The following is a 19,853-nucleotide window of genomic DNA, read 5'->3' as shown; positions in this document are numbered from 1 at the left end:
AGGATGGAAATGCTAAAGACTCAACTCTCTGAGAGAAAAAGTGTTTCCTCCTCTATGTTTTAAATGGGTGGATCCTTATTCTTCTAATCTTCCAACAGGTTAAAGATTAAACAGCATCTTAGGTTTGTTTAATACATCCTTATCAGTTGTGTGACCCTTTGATCCTTTATTTATAAATTCTGTGTCTAATGCCACCTCTCTCACTGACATAAGAAGAAGGAGTGAGGTTCCAAAAGCTTATGTTTTCAAATAAATCTGTTGGGCTATAATTTGGTGTCATGTGATTTCTGACCTTGTCCAACCCAGTTCAATCCCAGCTTCTCCACATCCTTATTCTTAAATAATGATCTCTAGTTCAAGGTTGTCCCACAAGAGGAATTATCCTTTCAACATCCACCCACTCACAACAATGCCTCTTCGTCGGGCAGCTTAGGAAATTTGGCATGTCCATGAGGACCCTCAACAACTTCTATTAATACACCATAGAAAGCATTCAATCCAGGTACATAACAGCCAGGTATGACAACTGCTCCAGTTGGGACCTAAGAAACTACAGAAAGTTGTGGGCACTGCCCCAGACCACTGCGGAAGCCAACCTCCCATCCATGGGATTCCATTTGTATTTCTCGTTGCCACAGAAAGGCTGCTAGATTCATCAAAGACCACTCCCACTCTGTTAACGCTCTCTTCCAACCTCTTCCATCAGGCATAAGATACAGAAGTTTGAACACATGTACCAACAGGTTCAAGAACAGTTTTTTCCCTGCTGTTATTAGACTGCTGTGTGGGCTGCTCCAACTAGTAATGATGATCTTGCCAATGTTGATCTTGCTTTGTACAGTTCCTGTGCAACCATAACCTTGTATGATTTACTCTGTCTAAGCACCCTATGATCTATTTGTCCTTGTTTTCTGTGATCTGCCTGTACTGCTCACAAAACAAAGCATTTCACTGTACTTTGGTAGATATGGCTACAATGAATCAAATCAAGTTCCCTCAGGATCTCAGGCAACAAGGCATAGAGCTGGATGAACACAGCCGGCCAAGCAGCAACAGAGGAGCAGGAAAGCAAACATTTCAGGTCTGGACCCTTGGGATACATCCAGCTTGCCTGCTCCTCTGATGCTCTTGCCCTGCTGTGTTCATCCAGCTCTACACCTTGTCTCAGATTCTCCAGCATCGGCAGTTCCTACTATCTCTCCCCTCAGAATGTTTCAATTAAGCTACCTTTGACTTTTGTAAACTCCAACGGATACAGGTTTAGCCTATCTAACCTTTCTTTGAAAGGCAATCCACTCGGTTTAGGTATTGCCTTCTCTGACCTGCTTCCAAACCTTTACCATTATCCCATAATTGCAGTGACTAGTATTTACACAGTATTCCAGTTGCAGCTTCACACATGCTCTCTATAACTGAAGCATAATCTTGTATTCAACTCCCATTACGCTTAAACACAACATGCTATCAGCTTTTCTGATAACTTGCTGTAGCAGTTGGGATAGAGAGCAGGAGAAGCTGTTTTACTGAGAGGGATTTGGAACTTGGGAGGAATGACTGAAGAGTGACTGAAACAGAGATCATGTTACTTTTTAACAGTAAGTTGACAGGTAGTTGAAGGCAAGGCCAACAGACATAAAGGAACAGATTGGACAAATGGGACTTAGACTATTGATTATGTGAATAGTATTTTCATCTACATCATCAATAACTTTCTCTCAAACATAAGTTTAGATGTGAGAGATGTTTGCTGATGATTTCTGAGTGTCTGGTCCCACTGCAACTCCTCAGACAGTGAAGCAATCTGTATTCAAATGCCACAAGGTGTGAACCACATTCAGGCTTGAGTTGAAGAGCGGAAAGTAACAATCATACCACAAAACTGGCAGGCAATAATTATTTTGCACAAGTGATAATCTAATTGTTTCCCCTTGTCAATCAACAGCACCCTCATCGCTCTATATCATTCCCCTCTCACCACGATTAACAACCGGCAGTTACCTTTGACTGGAAATTATAGCCATATAAATATTGTGCTGACAAGAGTGGATCAGGGTCTGGGAATCCTGCAGTGAATAACTTGCCTTTTTGTTTACTATGTTTGTCCATCATCTACAAGACACAAGTCAGGAGTGTGATAGAATACTCTCAAATTGCCTGGATGAGTACAGCTCCAACACTTCAGAAGCTTGATACCATTCAGGACAAAGCAGCCCGCTTGATTGGTACCTTATCCACCACCTTCAACATTCAGCCCCTCTGCCGTTGATGCTCAGTGGGAGCTGTGTACCATAGAACATAGAACATTGAACAATACAGCGCAGAACAGGCCCTTCGGCCGTCGATGTTGTGCCGATCTGTGAACTAATCTAAGCCCCTCCTCCTACACTATCCCATCATTATCCATATGCTTATCCAAGCTCCTAATGTGGCTGAGTTAACTACATTGGCAGGCAGGGCGTTCTACGCCCTTACCACTCTCTGAGTAAAGAACCTGCCTCTGACATCTGTCTTAAATCTATCACCCCCCCAATTTGTAGCTATGCCCCCTCGTACAAGCTGACATCATCATCCTCGGAAAAAGACTCTCACTGTCCACCCTATCTTGTCCTCTAATCATCTGTAAGATAAACTGCCAAGGTTCCTTTAACAGCACCTTCCAAACCCATGACCCCTACTACCTAAATGGACAAACATAAACATCGAAATTAAGAACATGAGTAGGAACTTTGGCCCTTTGAACTGCTCCACCATTCAATATTATTCTGGTTGATCTTCTTTCTCAACTCCAAATTCCTGCTTTCTCTCTATACCACTTGACGACTTTCATATCTACAAAATTATCCATATCTTTCTTGAATATATTCAGTAACCTGACCTCCACAGCCTTCTGTATTAGTGAATTCCACAGGTTGACACTGTTTGGGTGAAGAAATGTTTCCTCTTTCAGTCCTGAATGACCTACCTCATATCTGGATACTGTGACCCCTGGTTTTGAGCTCACTTACCAGAGGAAAACATTGCCTCTGAAATTGTCTGTCCACTATGGCAATATATCCTCTTTCAGGTAGGGACACCAAAATTACACACAATGCACCAGGTGCAGTCTTACCAAGGCCTTGTCTGACTGCAGTAAGACATCCCTACTTATGAGCTCAACCCCCCTCTCGCAATGATGGACAAAATACCATTTACATTCCTAATTGTTTTCTGCACTTGCTTATCTTTCATTGACTGACAATGATATCCAGATCCCTTTGTACATCGATACTTCCTGATATATCACTTAAATAATGTTCTGCTTTTCTGTTTTTCACACCAAAGTATTTCACTTCATACCTAGCCATGTTGTACTGAATCTGCCCACTTACTCAACTTGTCTAATCGTACTGAAGCCTCCTTGCAACTCACAATCCCACCTGGTTAGAATACTGAGATACAGGCTACTAGACTAGGTGGGACTGAGGTTCACAAGGAAGAGGTGGTAGAAATCTGACAGAGTGTGAAGATAGATAAGTCCCCTGGGCCAGATGGGATTTATCCTAGGATCCTCTGGGAAGCCAGGGAGGAGATTGCCGAGCCTTTGGCATTGATCTTTAACTCGTCATTGTCTACAGGAGTAGTGCCAGATGACTGGAGGATAGCAAATGTGGTTCCCCTGTTCAAGAAGGGGAGTAGAGACAACCCTGGTAATTATAGACCAGTGAGCCTTACCTCAGTTGTTGGTAAAGTGTTGGAAAAGGTCATAAGAGATAGGATTTATAATCATCTAGAAAAGAATAAATTGATTAGGGATAGTCAGCACGGTTTTGTGAAGGGTAGGTCGTGCCTCACAAACCTTATTGAGTTCTTTGAGAAGGTGGCCAAACAGGTAGATGAGAGTAAACCAGTTGATGTGGTGTTTATGGATTTCAGCAAGGCGTTCGATAAGGTTCCCCACAGTAGGCTATTGTACAAAGTGCGGAGGAATGGGATTGTGGGAGATATAGCAGTATGGATCGGAAATTGTCTTGCTGAAAGAAGACAGAGGGTGGTAGTTGATGGGAAATGTTCATCCTGGAGACCAGTTACTAGTGGTGTATTGCAAGGGTCGGTGTTGGGTCCACTGCTGTTTGTCATTTTTATAAATCACCTGGATGAGGGCGTAGAAGGATGGGTTAGTAAATTTGCAGACGACACTAATGTCGGTGGAGTTGTGGATAGTGACGAAGGATGCTGTAGGTTGCAGAGAGACATAGATAAGCTGCAGAGCTGGGCTGAGAGGTGGCAAATGGAGTTTAATGCGGACAAGTGTGAGGGGATGCACTTTGGTAGGAGTAACCGGAATGCAAAGTACTGGGCTAATGGTAAGATTCTTGGTAGTGTAGATGAGCAGAGAGATCTCGGTGTCCATTTACACAGATCCTTGAAAGTTGCCACCTAGGTTGACAGGGCTGTTAAGAAGGCATACAGTATTTTAGCTTTTATTAATAGAGGGATCGAGTTCCGGAACCAAGAGGCTATGCTGCAGCTGTACAAAACTCTGGTGCGCTCGGAGTATTGTGTATAGTTCTGGTCACCACATTATAAGAAGGATGTGGAAGCTTTGGAAAGGGTGCAGAGGAGATTTACTAGGATGTTGCCTGGTATGGAGGGAAGGTCTTACGAGAAAAGGCTGAGGGACTTGAGGCTGTTTTCGTTAGAGAGAAGAATTTTGAGAGGTGACTTAATTGAGACATATAAAATAATCAGAGGGTTAGATAGGGTGGATAGGGAGAGCCTTTTTCCTAGGATGGTGAAGGCGAGCACGAGGCGGCATAGCTTTAAATTGAGGGGTGAAAGATATAGGACAGATGTCAGAGGTGGCTTCTTTAGTCGGAGAGTAGTAAGGGAATCGAACGCTTTGCCTGCAACAGTAGTAGATTCGCCAACTTTAGGTACATTTAAGTCATCATTGGACAAGCATATGGACGTACATGGAATAGTGTAGGTTAGATGGGCTTGAGATCGGCATGACAGGTCGGCACAACATCGAGGGCCGAAGGGCCTGTACTGTGCTGTAATGTTCTATGTTCTATGGTTCCTGCCATCAAAAAACTTGAAAATATTACATTTGATCCCCTCATCAAAGTCATTGTACACTGTTAACTAGCTAGGGCTCGTGTGACACTGATTCATGCAGTCATTAGCTGCCACTTGTAAAAAGACCCTTTTAGGCCACTTTCTACTCACTGTCTATCAACCTATTCTCAATCTGTACCAGTTTATTGCTTACAATCCACGTGCTTTACTTTTGTTCATTAATCTCTTAAGTAGGGTCTAATCAAAAACCTTCTTGGAACCAAATACACCACTTCCACTGGTTTTCCCTTATTTTTTCAACCAATTACATCCTTAGAATACTCCAGAAGATCAGTTAAGCATGACTTCCCTTTCATATACTTATGCTTACTCTGCCTGATCCCATAAATGCTTTCCAAATGTTCTTCTACCATGTCTTTTATATTAGACTCCAGCACATTCTCCACCCTTGATGAGATGTTAATTGGTTTGTAATTCTGAGGTAGCAGGAACTGCTGATGCTGGAGAATCTGAAATGACCAGGTGTAGAGCTGGACGAATACAGCAGGCCAAACAGCATCAGAGGAGCAGGAAAGCTGACATTTCGGGTCTAGACCCTTCTTCCCGAAACATCAGCTTTCCTGCACCTGTGATGCTGTTTGGTCTGTTGTGTTCATCCAGCTTCATACCTCGTTATCACTTGGTTTGTGGTTCTGCTTTTTCAATCTGATGTTTTAAATAGTGGGGTTACATCTGGAATCCAATCTGTAGAAACTGCTGCAGAGTCTATAGAATCCATAACAGACAATAGCAACAGAGGCATCGGAACAGCATCACTGAAAATTCCTTTCTAAACCATCCTGAGCTGGAACTATATCATCATTCTTTCAGTGTTGCTGCATCAAAATCCTGGAACTCCCTCCCAAACTATAAATGTAACCATACTAATTACTGCAAAGAATGCAGCTTTCCCTCACCTTCACTAGGGCAATATAAGAAGATAATGAATGTTATTCCTGACCAGCAAACTCTCCTCAGTTATCAGACAAAAAAATAAAGAATAAGCATCAACACAAATTATTTGGACAATTATTATCGCTAGACTGATAATTCAAATTATCCAGGAAATAATCTGGAGTCCCGTGATCCCCTTCTCAGATGAGGTGAGCAAGCCAACTCCTCTCATATTCTTCCTCAGTCACTCTCACAACCGCCCTCACTCAATGCTTTTCCTCCACCAGAGCACCATTGCATCATCATTGCATATTCACCTTGTGAGCTGATGGAATAGTACTCATAGATAGACGTGAAGCATTGATTATAAATCATAGCACAGTGTAAATAGAGTGTGCTCCATATTGAATCAAGCCCCGTGCTCTGCCTGATCTGGGAATGCTTGATGGGAACAATGTCAAGTCACCTTTACTCCGTATCTAACTCAGTGCTGTACCAGTCCTGGGAGTATTTGATGGTGACAGTGAAGAGGGAACTGTGCTGTGTGTCTAATCTTGTGCTGTACCTACCAACCTGTCCCCCAAGTCAAAGTCCATCTTTGCATTAACATCGAAAGAGACCCACTCAAATGTGGAAAATTGGTCTCACCTGGGAAGCTACCTGTCATCTAAGGCTGACATCAATGTGGAGATTCAGCTCCACATCCAATCTGTGTACACTGCTTTTGGCCACCTAGCGATGAGAATCTTTGATGGCCATGTCATCTGCATTGATACAAGATCCTTGTGTATAAGGTGGTCATCCTTCTGACTTTACCATATGGCTCCAAAACTTGGGTTATGCATAGATGCCACCTTAAGACTCTATAGGAGTACCATCAAAGCTGTTTGAGATAGATTCTCCACATCAGCTGGGAGGACAGGCATACTGACATTGGTATCCTTGAAGCAGCGAACACCACCAGCTCAAGGCCATGATTATCCAAAATCCATTATGCTAGGCTGGCCACACGGGTAGGATGTCTGAGTTCTAAATGTCAAAGCAAATCTTTATCCAGCTCAAGGAAGGCACTCGAATAAGAGGAAGACAAAGGAAGTGTTTCAAGGACTTACTGAAAGTTTCCATCAAGATATGCATCATAGATGTCAATGCTTGGGGCCCCTTTGTTCAGATGAAACTGACTTGGAGGAAACTCCTGTAGGAGCACAATTCTTTTGAGCACACCCATCGGCAAGAGACGTATGAAAAAGGAACTGGAAAAAGGAATGCCAACAATCTTGAGGCCAAGGACCACTCCGACCTCCCAGAAACACCTGCCAAATGCGTGGGTTGGAAATGTGACTCTAGGATTGTGCTCATCAGCCGCACAATGACCCACATAACTCGTGACCAGTGACATGAATTTCCTAGGTGGACAATCATACACATTAGCGAGTATTTGCTGATTAACATTGACCTGTCCTGGGACTGTTTGATACAGTACAGAGTAGAGGGAGTTTTGCAGTGAATCTTTTGGTGGTCCAGTGGTGGCTTGAGGTCCTGTGATGTATCTGTGAGGTTGAGAGCTATTGTTCGGAAGGGTGGTCACATCACACATTCAGAAAATGGATGTAGAAAGGGAATGGTTGAATCGCAGACAATTCAGGAGAATGAGGCAGGTAGCTCAGGAATGTCCTGAGATCCTTGTGTTAGGTGGTTTTCTATTTTGGATGCAGATGATGACACTCTTTCCCTGGCAGATTGCTTGTACAATCCAAGCTCTTGGTACAATAGGCAGCTCAACTGCACAGGAGATGAAGAAGAGGAGGGGAAAAGGGAACTCAGGCATTTTGGAGATGTTGGCTTAACCCCAGAAATGGTGTGTAGCCTCCCTGGTGCCTGGATGATTCATGTCATGAGCAGCTTCTGATTTGCTTCTCAGGGCAGCCAGAGGTTGTGGTCATTCATTTCTACGTCAGTACTATTGAGATAGGTGCTAAGGGGATTGAAAAACAACAGGGAGCTGAAAAGGAGATTCACAAACAGATTCTTCATTGCAGCATTCACAGGGTTACTCCCAGTCCCATGTGCCATGTGAGCAGACAACTAAGAGAATTGAGTGATTGAACACGTGGCTAGAAAGCTGGTGGAGAGTGAGGTCTTCAGATTTCTGAGGCATTGGGACTGGTCCTGGAAAGGTGGAACATGCACAAATTGAACTAGTTGAATCTTATTAGCAACAGGACGAACATCCTTACGGGCAGATTTGATAATACTGTTGGAGAAAGTTTAACCTAGATTGGTAGGGTGAATGGAACAGAGAGGGAGCTGTCTTCACAGAAATCATAGCAGGTAAAGGAAAGTAGAACGCAAAAACAGAAGGCATTTGAAGCATGGGCAAGCACCGTATTAGATCAGAACAGAACAATGTGGAAAGGGAGAAATAAAATGAATATAGCATTCGCACAAAGGTTCACGGTATGATTGCACAGATTTATATCCAAGGATATTCAGCATTTAGGAGAGATAGGCAGAAGAGAATAAAAGATGGGATAGCATTCTTGAGTGTTTGCAGGTACAGTGTAGTAGGAGCAATCAAACAATCCTTACCCAGTATCATGTAATGATACACTTGGCAAATATCATAAGATTACAAGAATGATCCTCTCGGAAAATGCCACAATACTGTGGATACATGGAAGTTTTTTTAAATTCATTTATGGGGCCTGAATGTCATCGTTGTTGCAGTTTATTGCACTTTCCTAACTGCTCTGAGTAAGGCAATGATGTTGTCTTCTTGAACTGTCTTCTTCAACTCTGATTCCCTGCAGAGACTGTGACAAACACTATTTCGGACAAACAGGAAGGAAATTAACTACAAAGGTACAAGACCTTCAATTGGCTGCAAAAATGCATGACCAATACTCACTCATCTTTATCCACTTGGATAAGGAGAACCACCAATTCCGCTGGAACAACACCAAGATCCTGGGACAAGCAAAGCAGAGACAAACACGGGAATTCCTAGAAGCCTGGTACTCCACAAAGAAAGCTATCAATAAACATATAGAGCTCGACCCCAAATACACTCCACTACGAAGGAAACCGAAAGATAGGCAATCCAGTTCAATGGACTCCAGAGTTTAAATAACAGGCAGGAAAACACAACATACCTTTTAGGTGGATGGCATGATGGATTTGGAAGAAGTCATAAAAAGAACTTTATTAAATTAATGCAGTTCATCTTGTAGATTGTATACACTGCTGCTGTTGTGCATCATTGGGAAGGGAATGAATGTTTGTGGATGTGATGCCAATCAAACAGGCTGCTTTGCACTGGTTGGTATCAAATTTCTTGAGTGTTGGAGCTGCACCAACCCAGGCAAGAGGGGAGTATTCCATCACACTCCTGACTTGTGTCTTGTTAGATAGTGGACACGATTTGAGGAATCAGGAGGCAAATTACTCGCTGTAGGATTGCTAGCCTTTGACATGCTCTTATCTCCTTCTATATGGCAAGTCCAGTTCAGTTTCCAGTCAATAGTAACCTCTAAGTTGTTAATAGTGAGGAATTCAGTAATGGTAATGCCATTGATTGACAATGGGTGATGTTTACATACTCTCTTGTTGGAGTTGGCTTTTGCTAGGCACTTGTGTGGTACCATCATTACTTGTCACTTATGAGCCTAAGCTAGAATGTCACAGAGATCTTGCTGCAATTGAATGTAGACTAGCTGAGTATCTGAGGATTTATGAATGTCGCTGAACATTGTGCAAACTTTAATGTACATCCCCACTTCTGATCTTACAGTAGAGGAGAGGCTACTAACAAAGTCTATTGATTGGGCCTAGGATACTAATCTGAGGACACAGATGGGCTAAGATGATTGACTTCCAATAACCACAGCCATCGTTCTTCATATTAGGTATGACACCATCCAAAGGAGAGATTTCCCCCTTGAGTCCATTGACTCCAATTTTACTCGGGCTCCTTGATCCACGCTTGGTCAGACGTGGACTTGATGTCAAGGGCAACCATGCTCACCCTCATCTCTGGAGTTCAGTTTGATCATTTGTGCCGAGGCTGTAATGAGGTCAGGAGCTGATGGCAGTGGTGGAACTTGGATGAGCATCAATGGGCAGGCTGTTCCTTTGCAAATGCCATTTGATAGCACTAATGATGACTCCTTCTATCACTTTGCAAATGTCAACAGTCAACTAATAAAGTGGGAGTTGGCTGGAGTGGATTTGTGCTGCTTTTTGTAGGTAGGGCATCACTGGACAATTTTTCCACAATGTCAGTGTTGTAGTTGCATGGAACAGCTTGGCTGGGTGCAGCTAGTTATGAAGCACAAGTTATTAGACAGAAACAGGCTATTAATCCTCACCAGGCCATGACAACATTTATGTGAGCAAATAATATTTAACCATAATGTTCTGATATTCCTTTGTAAACTTTTTCCTTTGTGTATCTATACAATCAAACGTTGAATTATATCATTACAAATGACCTGACCATTAACCTTGGAAGTGAATTTCACAGTTCTCAGTTATCAACAATCTCCTCCTGCCCTTTCTGCCTTACAAGTTTGTGAAATTCCAGGAAAGTATTTCAATTTTGATTTTACTTTCATTTTCCAGGTGTAACCCATTTTTCATTGGATGCATTAAGCCCAACATTAAAAAGGTATGACATTTCTTTCCTGTTGCTAAGTCGGGCTGTTTCATGCTAGGTTACTGATTCAAACAATGTTCTTTGAGAGAGCAGTTCAAGTTTTCTTATCTTGGACATTAGTGTTGTACAGTTACATATGTTTAAATGTTGGCTGTACATTTTGAGGGCAAAACAACCAGTGGTTTTACAATTACAGCCACAGTGCAAATGACAAAGTACTTTGAGGATAAGGTTCAAATTCTGGGTGTGGCCTGCTCTTCAGAGGCAGGTTTGTACATGACTAAACACAGTGCTGATTTTTTTGATATTGTAGAATGTAACAAGTTCCAATTAGATGGTAGACCAGTTTGCAACCTGTACGTGTGTGAATTTTTGTAATATGTAATGAGCTGGAGTGAAGTCAAAATGTAGCTACAATGAAGATTCCCAAACCTTCTTGACTAATTCCTTTTGGAAAGTTACTATTGAATCAACTTCTGAATCTTCCCAGCATTGCATTCCAGGTTATAAATGCTCAATGCACTAAAAAAATCAATTGCTTCCCACTGGTTCATTTAGCAATTACCCTGCATCTGTCTTGTTTAGTTCCTGACCCTCCTTAACCAGTGGAAACAAATTCTCCCTATTTATCCTTTCAAACCTCTGCAATATTTTGAATGTTCACTTTTCAAAGAGCAATTAAGTTTCTTTAATGTTGCCACAACATTGACATTCCCGTTCCTAGTGTCATTCCTGTAAACCTCTGCACTTTCAACAAGGCCTTGATGATCTCACTGTTAATTATTTCTCCATCAACCTTGGAAAGTAGCTTATCAATTAGTTTGATCCAGAAGAGAGTCTCAGACACGAGTTGGTGTTTTTGACATCAAATTCTCTTGACTGTTAAACACAGATGCATTACAATTTTTCCTATTAATGCATTTTTAAAAAATCAACCTGTTTAGATACGTTATGACTCACCTTTGAAACATGTAGGGACTTGAATTTGGCCTCCTGGTTCAGAGGTGGGGACGTAACCACCGTACCACAAGATATTCTTGTTTTTTATTTGTGTTATTTTCAGATTTCATCACTGTTCAGGTATTTACTGTTTGTTGTGTTGATATTTGGACATTGATCGCCATGAAGTTATATTCAGAGCTGTTCACCAGGCTGACCAAAGGTCAGATAATTTTAGGTTGTTAGCTTTGCTTAATAGTGTTTGCTACTTTCTGCATTGCCAATTTGTAATGCAAATCTATCTAACATCATTCAATTAATAACATCACATGCCAGTTATGGATGAAGTCACTCAACCCACCTCTGTTCCTCTTGCTAAAGTAAATAAATCTTGCTGCATGCGGTATCACCTCTAATCCACCAGCCCAGCCTTCAGTTAACTGAAGAAAGGGCTAGTTAAGGACTAGGACCTCAAGCCCCAAGACTATGGTTATGGTTTCCTGGGCTGCAGCGCTTCTCATTCCCTCCTACATATATAGACTTGGGCAACCTACAGAGTGCTGGAGAAGTGCCACCTGAGCTGCTGTCACAAGATCCTCCAAATCCAGTGGGAAGGGAAGCTGTACAATAGCAGCACCCTTTCCCAAGCCACCATTGAGGTGCTAATCACTCAAAACCAGTTCCACTGGACGGGACTTATGTTTGCATCCCTGACACCAAACTCACAAAGCAATCTCTGAAGTCTGAACTCAGTCACATCAGGAGACTCCCAAGAGGACAGTGAATGCATTTGAAGGATGTCTTCAAAGCCTTCTTGAAGAGACAAAACATCCCCACATATTCATGGGCAGTCTTGGCTTTTGACTGACTAAAATGGAGAAGGCCCATCAGGAAGCACCGAACACGTTGAGAAAGTTCTTCAGGAGTGGGGTGGCACAGTGGCTCAGCGGTTAGCACTGCAGCCTCACAGCACTAGGGACCCAGGTTCAATTCCACATTCTCCCAGTGTCTGCGTGGGTTTCCTCCTGGTGCTCCGGTTTCCTCCCACAGTCCAAAGATGTGCAGGCTAAACGGATTGGCTGTGCTAAATTGCCCATAGTGTTCAGGGGTGTGTGGGTTATAGGGGGATGAGTCTAGGTGGGATTCTTCAAGGCATGGTGTGGACTTGTTGGGCCAAAGGGCCTTTTTCCACACTGTAGGTAATCTAATCTAGAAGAATGTGCAGAGATGATGTCAAGGCATCAGAGGGAATGCACAAACTTCCAAACATTCCATCTGCCTGACCCTTAGCACACCCAGCCCTGCGTGTGACAGAGCCTGCAGATCGCAGAATGGATTTACCATTTGTCCCAGTGAACTGGAGTGGAAGCAGGTCACCCCCAATCCTGAGGGACTGTCTTTGAAGAATGAGGTGGGCAGTCATTATTTTCAGAAATGATCAATCCTTACAGCCTTTCACATAAAGCACTCATGCAGCAGAAGGGACATGTTTAATACCTGGTAGTGGTGCCGTGGCCATTAGAATAGGGTTTGTGATCAATGATGGCTGGAGAGGGACTCTGAAATTCTTAGCCAGTATGTTTGTTCGAAATTATCAGATTCTGGAGTGTCTCCTATTTGGATAGTCAGGTCAGTTTCCTGACTGAAACACATTAACACATTGATATGTTTGTCCATTCCATTCTGGCACAATTATCAGTCTGTTCAGACACACTGTAAGCTTTGTATTCCCTGGTATTCTTCTTCCCAAATTCTCAATGGTGAAGGTTGTCAGTAATCTCTATTGCATAGAATTTCGTAGAATCTGTAATACCAGGCTATTCCTCCCAACTGACCTGTGCTGGTATTTAGACTGTATACTAATCAATTCCTACCCTGCCTCCATGTCTCTCTATTCCCTTCTACCTCAGGTGTTAAGTACCAAAATTAGTGTATAATTTGGAAGATCTTTGGGCCAAGTCAGAACTTTTTATTACATGTCTGAGTTTTAAAGACAAACAACTGAGATATTAGATAAGTCATGTGTGCACAGAGTAATTTACGGTAATGAACATCCAGGTCCCCTCTAGGTGACATACATTGACAGTACGGTACAACTAGAATCCTGAGGATCAATGTGCAGGCATGGGGGAGCGTGGTGATAGTGCGCAATGAGGCTAGTACATTTTTCATGCTGTTTTCAAATTTGATTTCATTGATCCATTCATGGCTTCTCATGACAGATCCCTGGCCAGTTTGATGTAGAATGTGTTGGTGCCCAACTCAGATACTCTGGGATCATGGAGGCAGTCCACATTCGAAAGGAAGGCTATCCTGTCAGAATTCTCCTGCCGGATTTTATCAGCAGGTATAGTTTTACATCTTATGGTCCTAGCAGAGTCAGGTGGTGGCATGGCTGAGGGAATGATTTACAAAGAAAGGTGCAGCATAGGAACAGGCCCTTCATCCCACCAAGAGCACTGACACGCAAGGACTTTCTAAACTTTGTAGGGCACAAGAAGTCAGAGGGATTTTTGTGACCAAGGATAATCTTTTGCATTAAAATCTTCCATAAAATTGTCCCATTGTCATTGTCCCATTGTCATGTTCCTAAGAACAAATTATTGATCACCACTGGCAATCCAACTTTAAGGACCATATTCTGATTGCTCATGTAGCCCTGCTTCAAAGTTGTCCGTGTAAAAATTAACTAGAGGTAGATAACACCATGTCACCATTCCAGCCCTTCTGATGACATTAGGGTGGAAGGGATTGGCTTCAAAGAGTGAATCTACCCTGATCTCATCAGAAAATCACCATGTCAGTGGGGACTGGATCCCAAATCCCTTACTATCCCTTACTATCTCCTCTCCATTGGTCTTTCACCTACAGATGAAGAAATTTTCCACTTTACAGTGAACTTCTAATGCTTGATAGAACCAAGAGGCTGCTAAAGGGAACAAAGAGATAGAACAAAAGAACACAATGAAGAATTCAACTGTATATACATACAGTACTTTTTCACATCCTCAGAATAATCCAAGCTATCCCCAGTAACCTTTTCATGTAATGACTGTCACGGTAACACTATATGTCATGGCCTACAAAGAACAAATGATATGTTGAATTAGGCAGTGTTTTTGGTCATGTTGATTGTTTGGCGAATATTTGTCAAGCCATGATGAAACTCCCTACTCTTTATTTTTCACAAACCGATGTAATGTCTTCTCAATATTTATATCCTGCACTCCTTCTGATATTACCAACCTACCATTTTTGCTCATTTTAGTTTCATTTATGCAGTTTAGTTCTGCATGGAACTTTTGTTCATTGAAATTTCACAGGAATTGCCCAATTACAGCATTTTCCCATTTGTTATATTTTGTGCCAAAAATGTTAGGCTTAATTTGCCATGTCTTTCTCTACGCAATCTGGTTTTGCAATTTTCTGTTTGCTTGTTTAGCATCATCTTTTTCTAAATTAATTGAGGATACGTGGGCACTACTGGCGGGGCCAGCACCTACTGCATATCCCGAGTTGTCTTTGGTGATGGTGCACTGCCTTCTTCCACCCTCACTGCAGTCCATTTGGTGTAGGTGTACCCACAGTCTTGTTAGGAAGAAACTTCAAGGATTTTCATCCAGTGACAGCGAAGGAATAGAGATATATTTCTGAGTTAGGATGGTGAATGAACCTGCGCCCTGTTCCATCACTGATATTCTCTGCTTTCTGTTACATGTCGCTTAAATAAGAAAGAACCTGACCACTAAAGGTGTGGTATCTGACAGCATCATTATGTGGCTAGGGTTATTTACTTCTACATACGAAGGGGCTATTTAACAATATGCGAATTAGAATTAAGTTCAATGTCACATGTTCTCACATGAGTACAGTGACAAGTTTACCAGTCACCACTTATGGCACCATCTTAGGTACAAATGTACCCAGGTACAGATTCTTAAGTGCAAAGCAGAAAAATGAAAAAAATGATGAAAAGGTTAAGCATTGCAGTCCTTACTGAAAAGTAGAAAGACAGAGAGACACAGTTAAAAATTTGCACTACAGTCCATAGCGCCTAGTTATGCTGGGCCAGCACTCCTCATGAGAACTCACCGCTGCCATCACCACGGGGCTGCCTGCTCCCTCTCTCACTGCCACCTACCCTGATGCTGCCTGCTCCCTCTCTCACTGCCAGCACCACCCAGAGGCTGCCTGCTCCCTCTCTCACTGCTGGCACCACCAGGGGGCTGCCTGCTCCCTCTCTCACTGCTGGCACCACCCAGAGGCTGCCTGCTCCCTCTCTCACGGCTGTCACCACCCTGAGGCTGCCTGCTCCCTCTCTCACTGCCACCTACCCAGAGGCTGCTTGCTCCCTCTCTCACTGCCGGCACCACCCTGAGGATGGCTGCTCCCTCTCTCACTGCTACCTACCCTGAGGCTGCCTGCTCCCTCTCTTACTGCCAGCACCACCCTGAGGCTGCCTGCTCCCTCTCTTTAAAAGGTGGTGATGAGCTGCCTCCTTGAACTGCTGCAGTCCACCTTCTGTGAGTTGACCCAAATGCCACTTGGAAGGGATTTTCAGGATTTTGACTCAACAACAATGAAGGAACAGTGACATATTTCCAAATCAGGATGGTGAGTGGCTTGGAGGGGAACTTGAACGTGGTGTTATTCCCATAAGTCTGGTGCCCTTGTTCTTCCAGATGGAAGTAGCCGTTGGTTTGGAAGGTGCTGTCTGAGGATCTTTGGTGAATATCTGTAGAGCATCTTGTAGATAGTACAGACTGTTGTTACTCACAATCAGTGCTGGAGCGAGTGGATGCTTGTGGATGTAGTGCCAATCAAACTTAGAAGTATAGCAATGTTCTTTCACTGTTACTAAGTCAAATCTTTTAACCTCTTTCTCTAACAGCACTGTGCTGCACTTTGGAGGGAATTTGCAAAAAGTACAATGAATTAAATGGTTTAAAACAACTTATAAGGAGTGTAGGAACAGAAGGTCGAGAACTAAAATGAAGAAAACCTTAAATTGATGTGTCACTACTAAAATTGGCATATTCAGTTAGAGATCAAGGACTTTGCATTAGAAGAAAATTAGAAAAGTGCTTTTAAAAAACTTGAATTGGAATCAAAAGAGAAGAAAAAAGAAATTGAAAATACAGAGAATGAAAAGAAAAGAATAATGGAAAGGGAGGCGAAAGAAATATTTTTTAAAAATCAGAGGAGAAAGAAAAACAAATACAAATGAAGACGGAGAAAGAAAGAGAAAAAGTAATGGAAAGGAAAATGGAACTTAAAATGCCTGGAATTCAAAGAAGTAGGGAAATCACACAACATGGCTTGGCTAGAACAATATTTAGAATAAACTGAGAAAGAAGAGGCAGGAGTTCAGAAGATGATACTGATTCCAGAATATGTTTCTACTGGAATAAAACTGGGCGTATTAATGCTAATTGCTGGAAATTAAATGGGCGACTTATTGCAGTAGTAGGAGCATCCAAGGAATCTTCAATTAAAAAAGTCTCAGGAAAGGAATAAAAACCAAAAGAACTGGGGATGCTGTAAATCAGGAACAAAAACAGAAGTTGCTGGAAAAGCTCAGCACGTCTGAGGCTGCCTGCTCCCTCTCTTTAAAGCAAAGCCAGGACTATAGAACTAACTATACAAATGCATCAAGTGTAGTGCATAAGACTGGTGAGCTACAAGTTCAGGTTGGAATCCGTCATTGTGGCAGTAACACAAACATGGACGTGGCAATGTGAGAATTCATTGTTTCATGTACAGGAATATAAAGGTTTCAAAAAGACAGAGAAGAACAAAAGGGGAGCAGGAGGCAGTGTTGATTTGGAGTAAATATTGCAGCTTTTCAAAGAGGGTACGTCCTTAAGGGAGTAAGAACAGAATTACTTTGATTGGAGTTGAGAAGCAAAAGCGGTTTTTTATACTGGAGATTTCCTGTATGTCTCCAAATAATGAGCAAGAGGCAGAGGAGCAAATCCACAAAGAAGTCACAGAGATGTGCAAGAACCACAAAGAATTTCTGAAATGTGTTCAGGCGAACTTGGTCAGTATGCGTTGGGTTGAACTAGAAAGGCATTAGAATTTGCTGGACCTGGTGTGGGAGAATGAATGGGACAAGTGTATTGTCTTTGTTGGGGAACACTTGGGTAAAAGTAATCATCACATGATAAGGTTTAGATTAGTAATTGTGAAAAGCAAGGGACAATATGAAGGGAATGTCTCAATGGAAGAGGACCAATTTCACTGTGCTAAGAAGGGCTGTTGGTAAATAGTAAAATGGAACCAAAGACTGACAGGGAGAACTGTAATAAAACAATACATGATCTTTAAGGAAAAGAAACTTCAGAGATAATCAAGTTTCATCAAGGAGCAATGATAGAAAAACCAAAAACATAGTTTTTTGCATGATGGGGGAGATGGAGAATAGAGATTCCAATGAAACAGAAAAAGATACAAAAACAAAGTTGCTGGAAAAGCTGAGCAGGTCTGGCAGCATCTGTGGAGAAAACAGAATTAACGTTTCGGGTCCGGTGACACTTTCTCAGAACTGCTGAGCTTTTCCAGCAACTTTGTTTTTGTTCCCGATTGACAGCGTCTGCAGCTCTCTCGGTTTTTAAACAAAAAAAGATAGTGTATGATGCAATTCTTCAAGTGAAAGTTTTGAGACAGGAAATGTTCCCCCTCTGGATTAAAAATCTGACTATCTGTACTTAACTATCTAGTCTCTACAGCATGCTAAGGTAAAGATTTCCTCAGATTAAACATTTCTGAGGGAAGATATTCCCCATCTTTGTCTTATAAGGGTGATTGCTTTATCTGAGATTGTGCCTTCCAGCCCTAGATTCTCCCACAAGAGCAATCACAATTCCTTCATACTTATGATCAACATCGTGAACTTCATTGTACTGCCTCCAAAGCCAGTATTTCTTTCCTTCGATAAGGGGCCTCAAACTGTTCACAGTGTTCTAGCTGTGGTCTAACTTGTGCCTTGTGACTTCAACTTCCCCAATATCCTGAGCGGGAGGTTTGCTAGAGCCCTTTGGGAGGGTTTAAACTTGTTTGGCAGGGTGATGGGAACCGAAGCTATGGATCAGAGGACAAGGTAGCTGGTACAGGCAGATACAGCATGCAGAGAGCCTGTGAGGAAGGATAAACAGTTGATAGGGCAAAATTGCAATCAGTGCGATGGGTTGAAATGTGTCTATTTTAACACAAGAAGTGTCAGGAATAAGGGTGATGAACTTAGAGCATAGATCAGTACTTGAAACTATGATGTTGTGGCTGTTACAGAGACTTGGATAACACAGGGGCCAAAATGATTGTTGGATGTTCCAGGGTATAGATATTTCAAAAGAAATAGGGATGGAGATGAAAGAGGTGGGGGAGTAGCTTTGCTAATCAGGGTTGGTATCACAGCTGCAGAAAGGGAAGTCATCGAGGAGGGTTTGTCAACTGAGTCAGTATAGGTGGAAGTCAGAAACAGGAAAGGAGCAGTCACTTTTTTGGGAGTTTTCTACAGGCCCCCCGGTAGCAACAGAGACAGTGAGGAACACATTGGGAGACAGATTGTGGAAAGGTGCAAAAGTAATAGGGTTGTTGTCATGGGGGACTTCAACTTCGCTAATATTGACGGAACTTCCTAAGTGCAAATAGTTTGGATGGAGTAGATTTTGTCAGGTGTGTCCAGGAAGGATTTCTGACTCAATATATAGATGGGCCAATGAGAGAGGGGCCATGTTGGTTTTGGTGCTTGGCAATAAACCTGGGCAAGTGTCATATCTCTTGGTGTGAGAGCATTTTGGTGATAGTGATCACAACTCCCTGACCTTTACTAGTCATGGAGAGGGATAGGAGCAGATGATATGGAAAAGTATTTAATTGGGGGAGGGGGAATTACAATGCGAGTAGGCAAGACCTCCAGAGCATTGGGAACAGATGTTCACAGGGAAATGCACAACAGAAATGTGGAGATTATTTAGGGAGCAGCTGCTATGAGTACCGGATAGGTTTGTCCCACTGAGGCAAGGAAAAGATGGTAAGGTGAAGGAACCTTGGAATGACAAGTCATGTGGGACATCTAGTCAAGAGGAAGAAGGAAGCTTACTTAAGGTTGAGGAAGCAAGGATCAGACAGGGCTCTAGAGGGCTACAAGGTAACCTGGAAGGAACTGAAGAATGGACTTAGAGCTAGAGGGTGAATGAAAAAGCCTTGGCGGGTTGGATCAAGGAAAACCCCAAGGTGTTCCATGCTTATGTGAGAATCAAGAGGA

At 42.5% G+C, this 19,853-nt stretch overlaps 1 protein-coding gene across 1 annotated transcript in view; it reads left to right on the top strand.

The window, feature by feature from the left end:
- myo15b (myosin XVB) overlaps positions 1 to 19,853 on the top strand; it is a 278,965-nt gene that overhangs the window by 45,890 nt on the left and 213,222 nt on the right. Inside the window, exons 12-13 of the mRNA XM_059653562.1 lie at positions 10,612 to 10,657; positions 13,807 to 13,931. Of these exons, the coding sequence (XP_059509545.1) occupies positions 10,612 to 10,657; positions 13,807 to 13,931 (171 nt within the window). The remainder of the gene's footprint in view (positions 1 to 10,611; positions 10,658 to 13,806; positions 13,932 to 19,853) is intronic.

Source organism: Stegostoma tigrinum, chromosome 22 (genome assembly GCF_030684315.1).
Source record: "Stegostoma tigrinum isolate sSteTig4 chromosome 22, sSteTig4.hap1, whole genome shotgun sequence".
NCBI classification, from domain to species: Eukaryota; Metazoa; Chordata; class Chondrichthyes; order Orectolobiformes; family Stegostomatidae; genus Stegostoma; species Stegostoma tigrinum.
This window is presented reverse-complemented; position numbering and strand designations above follow the sequence as displayed.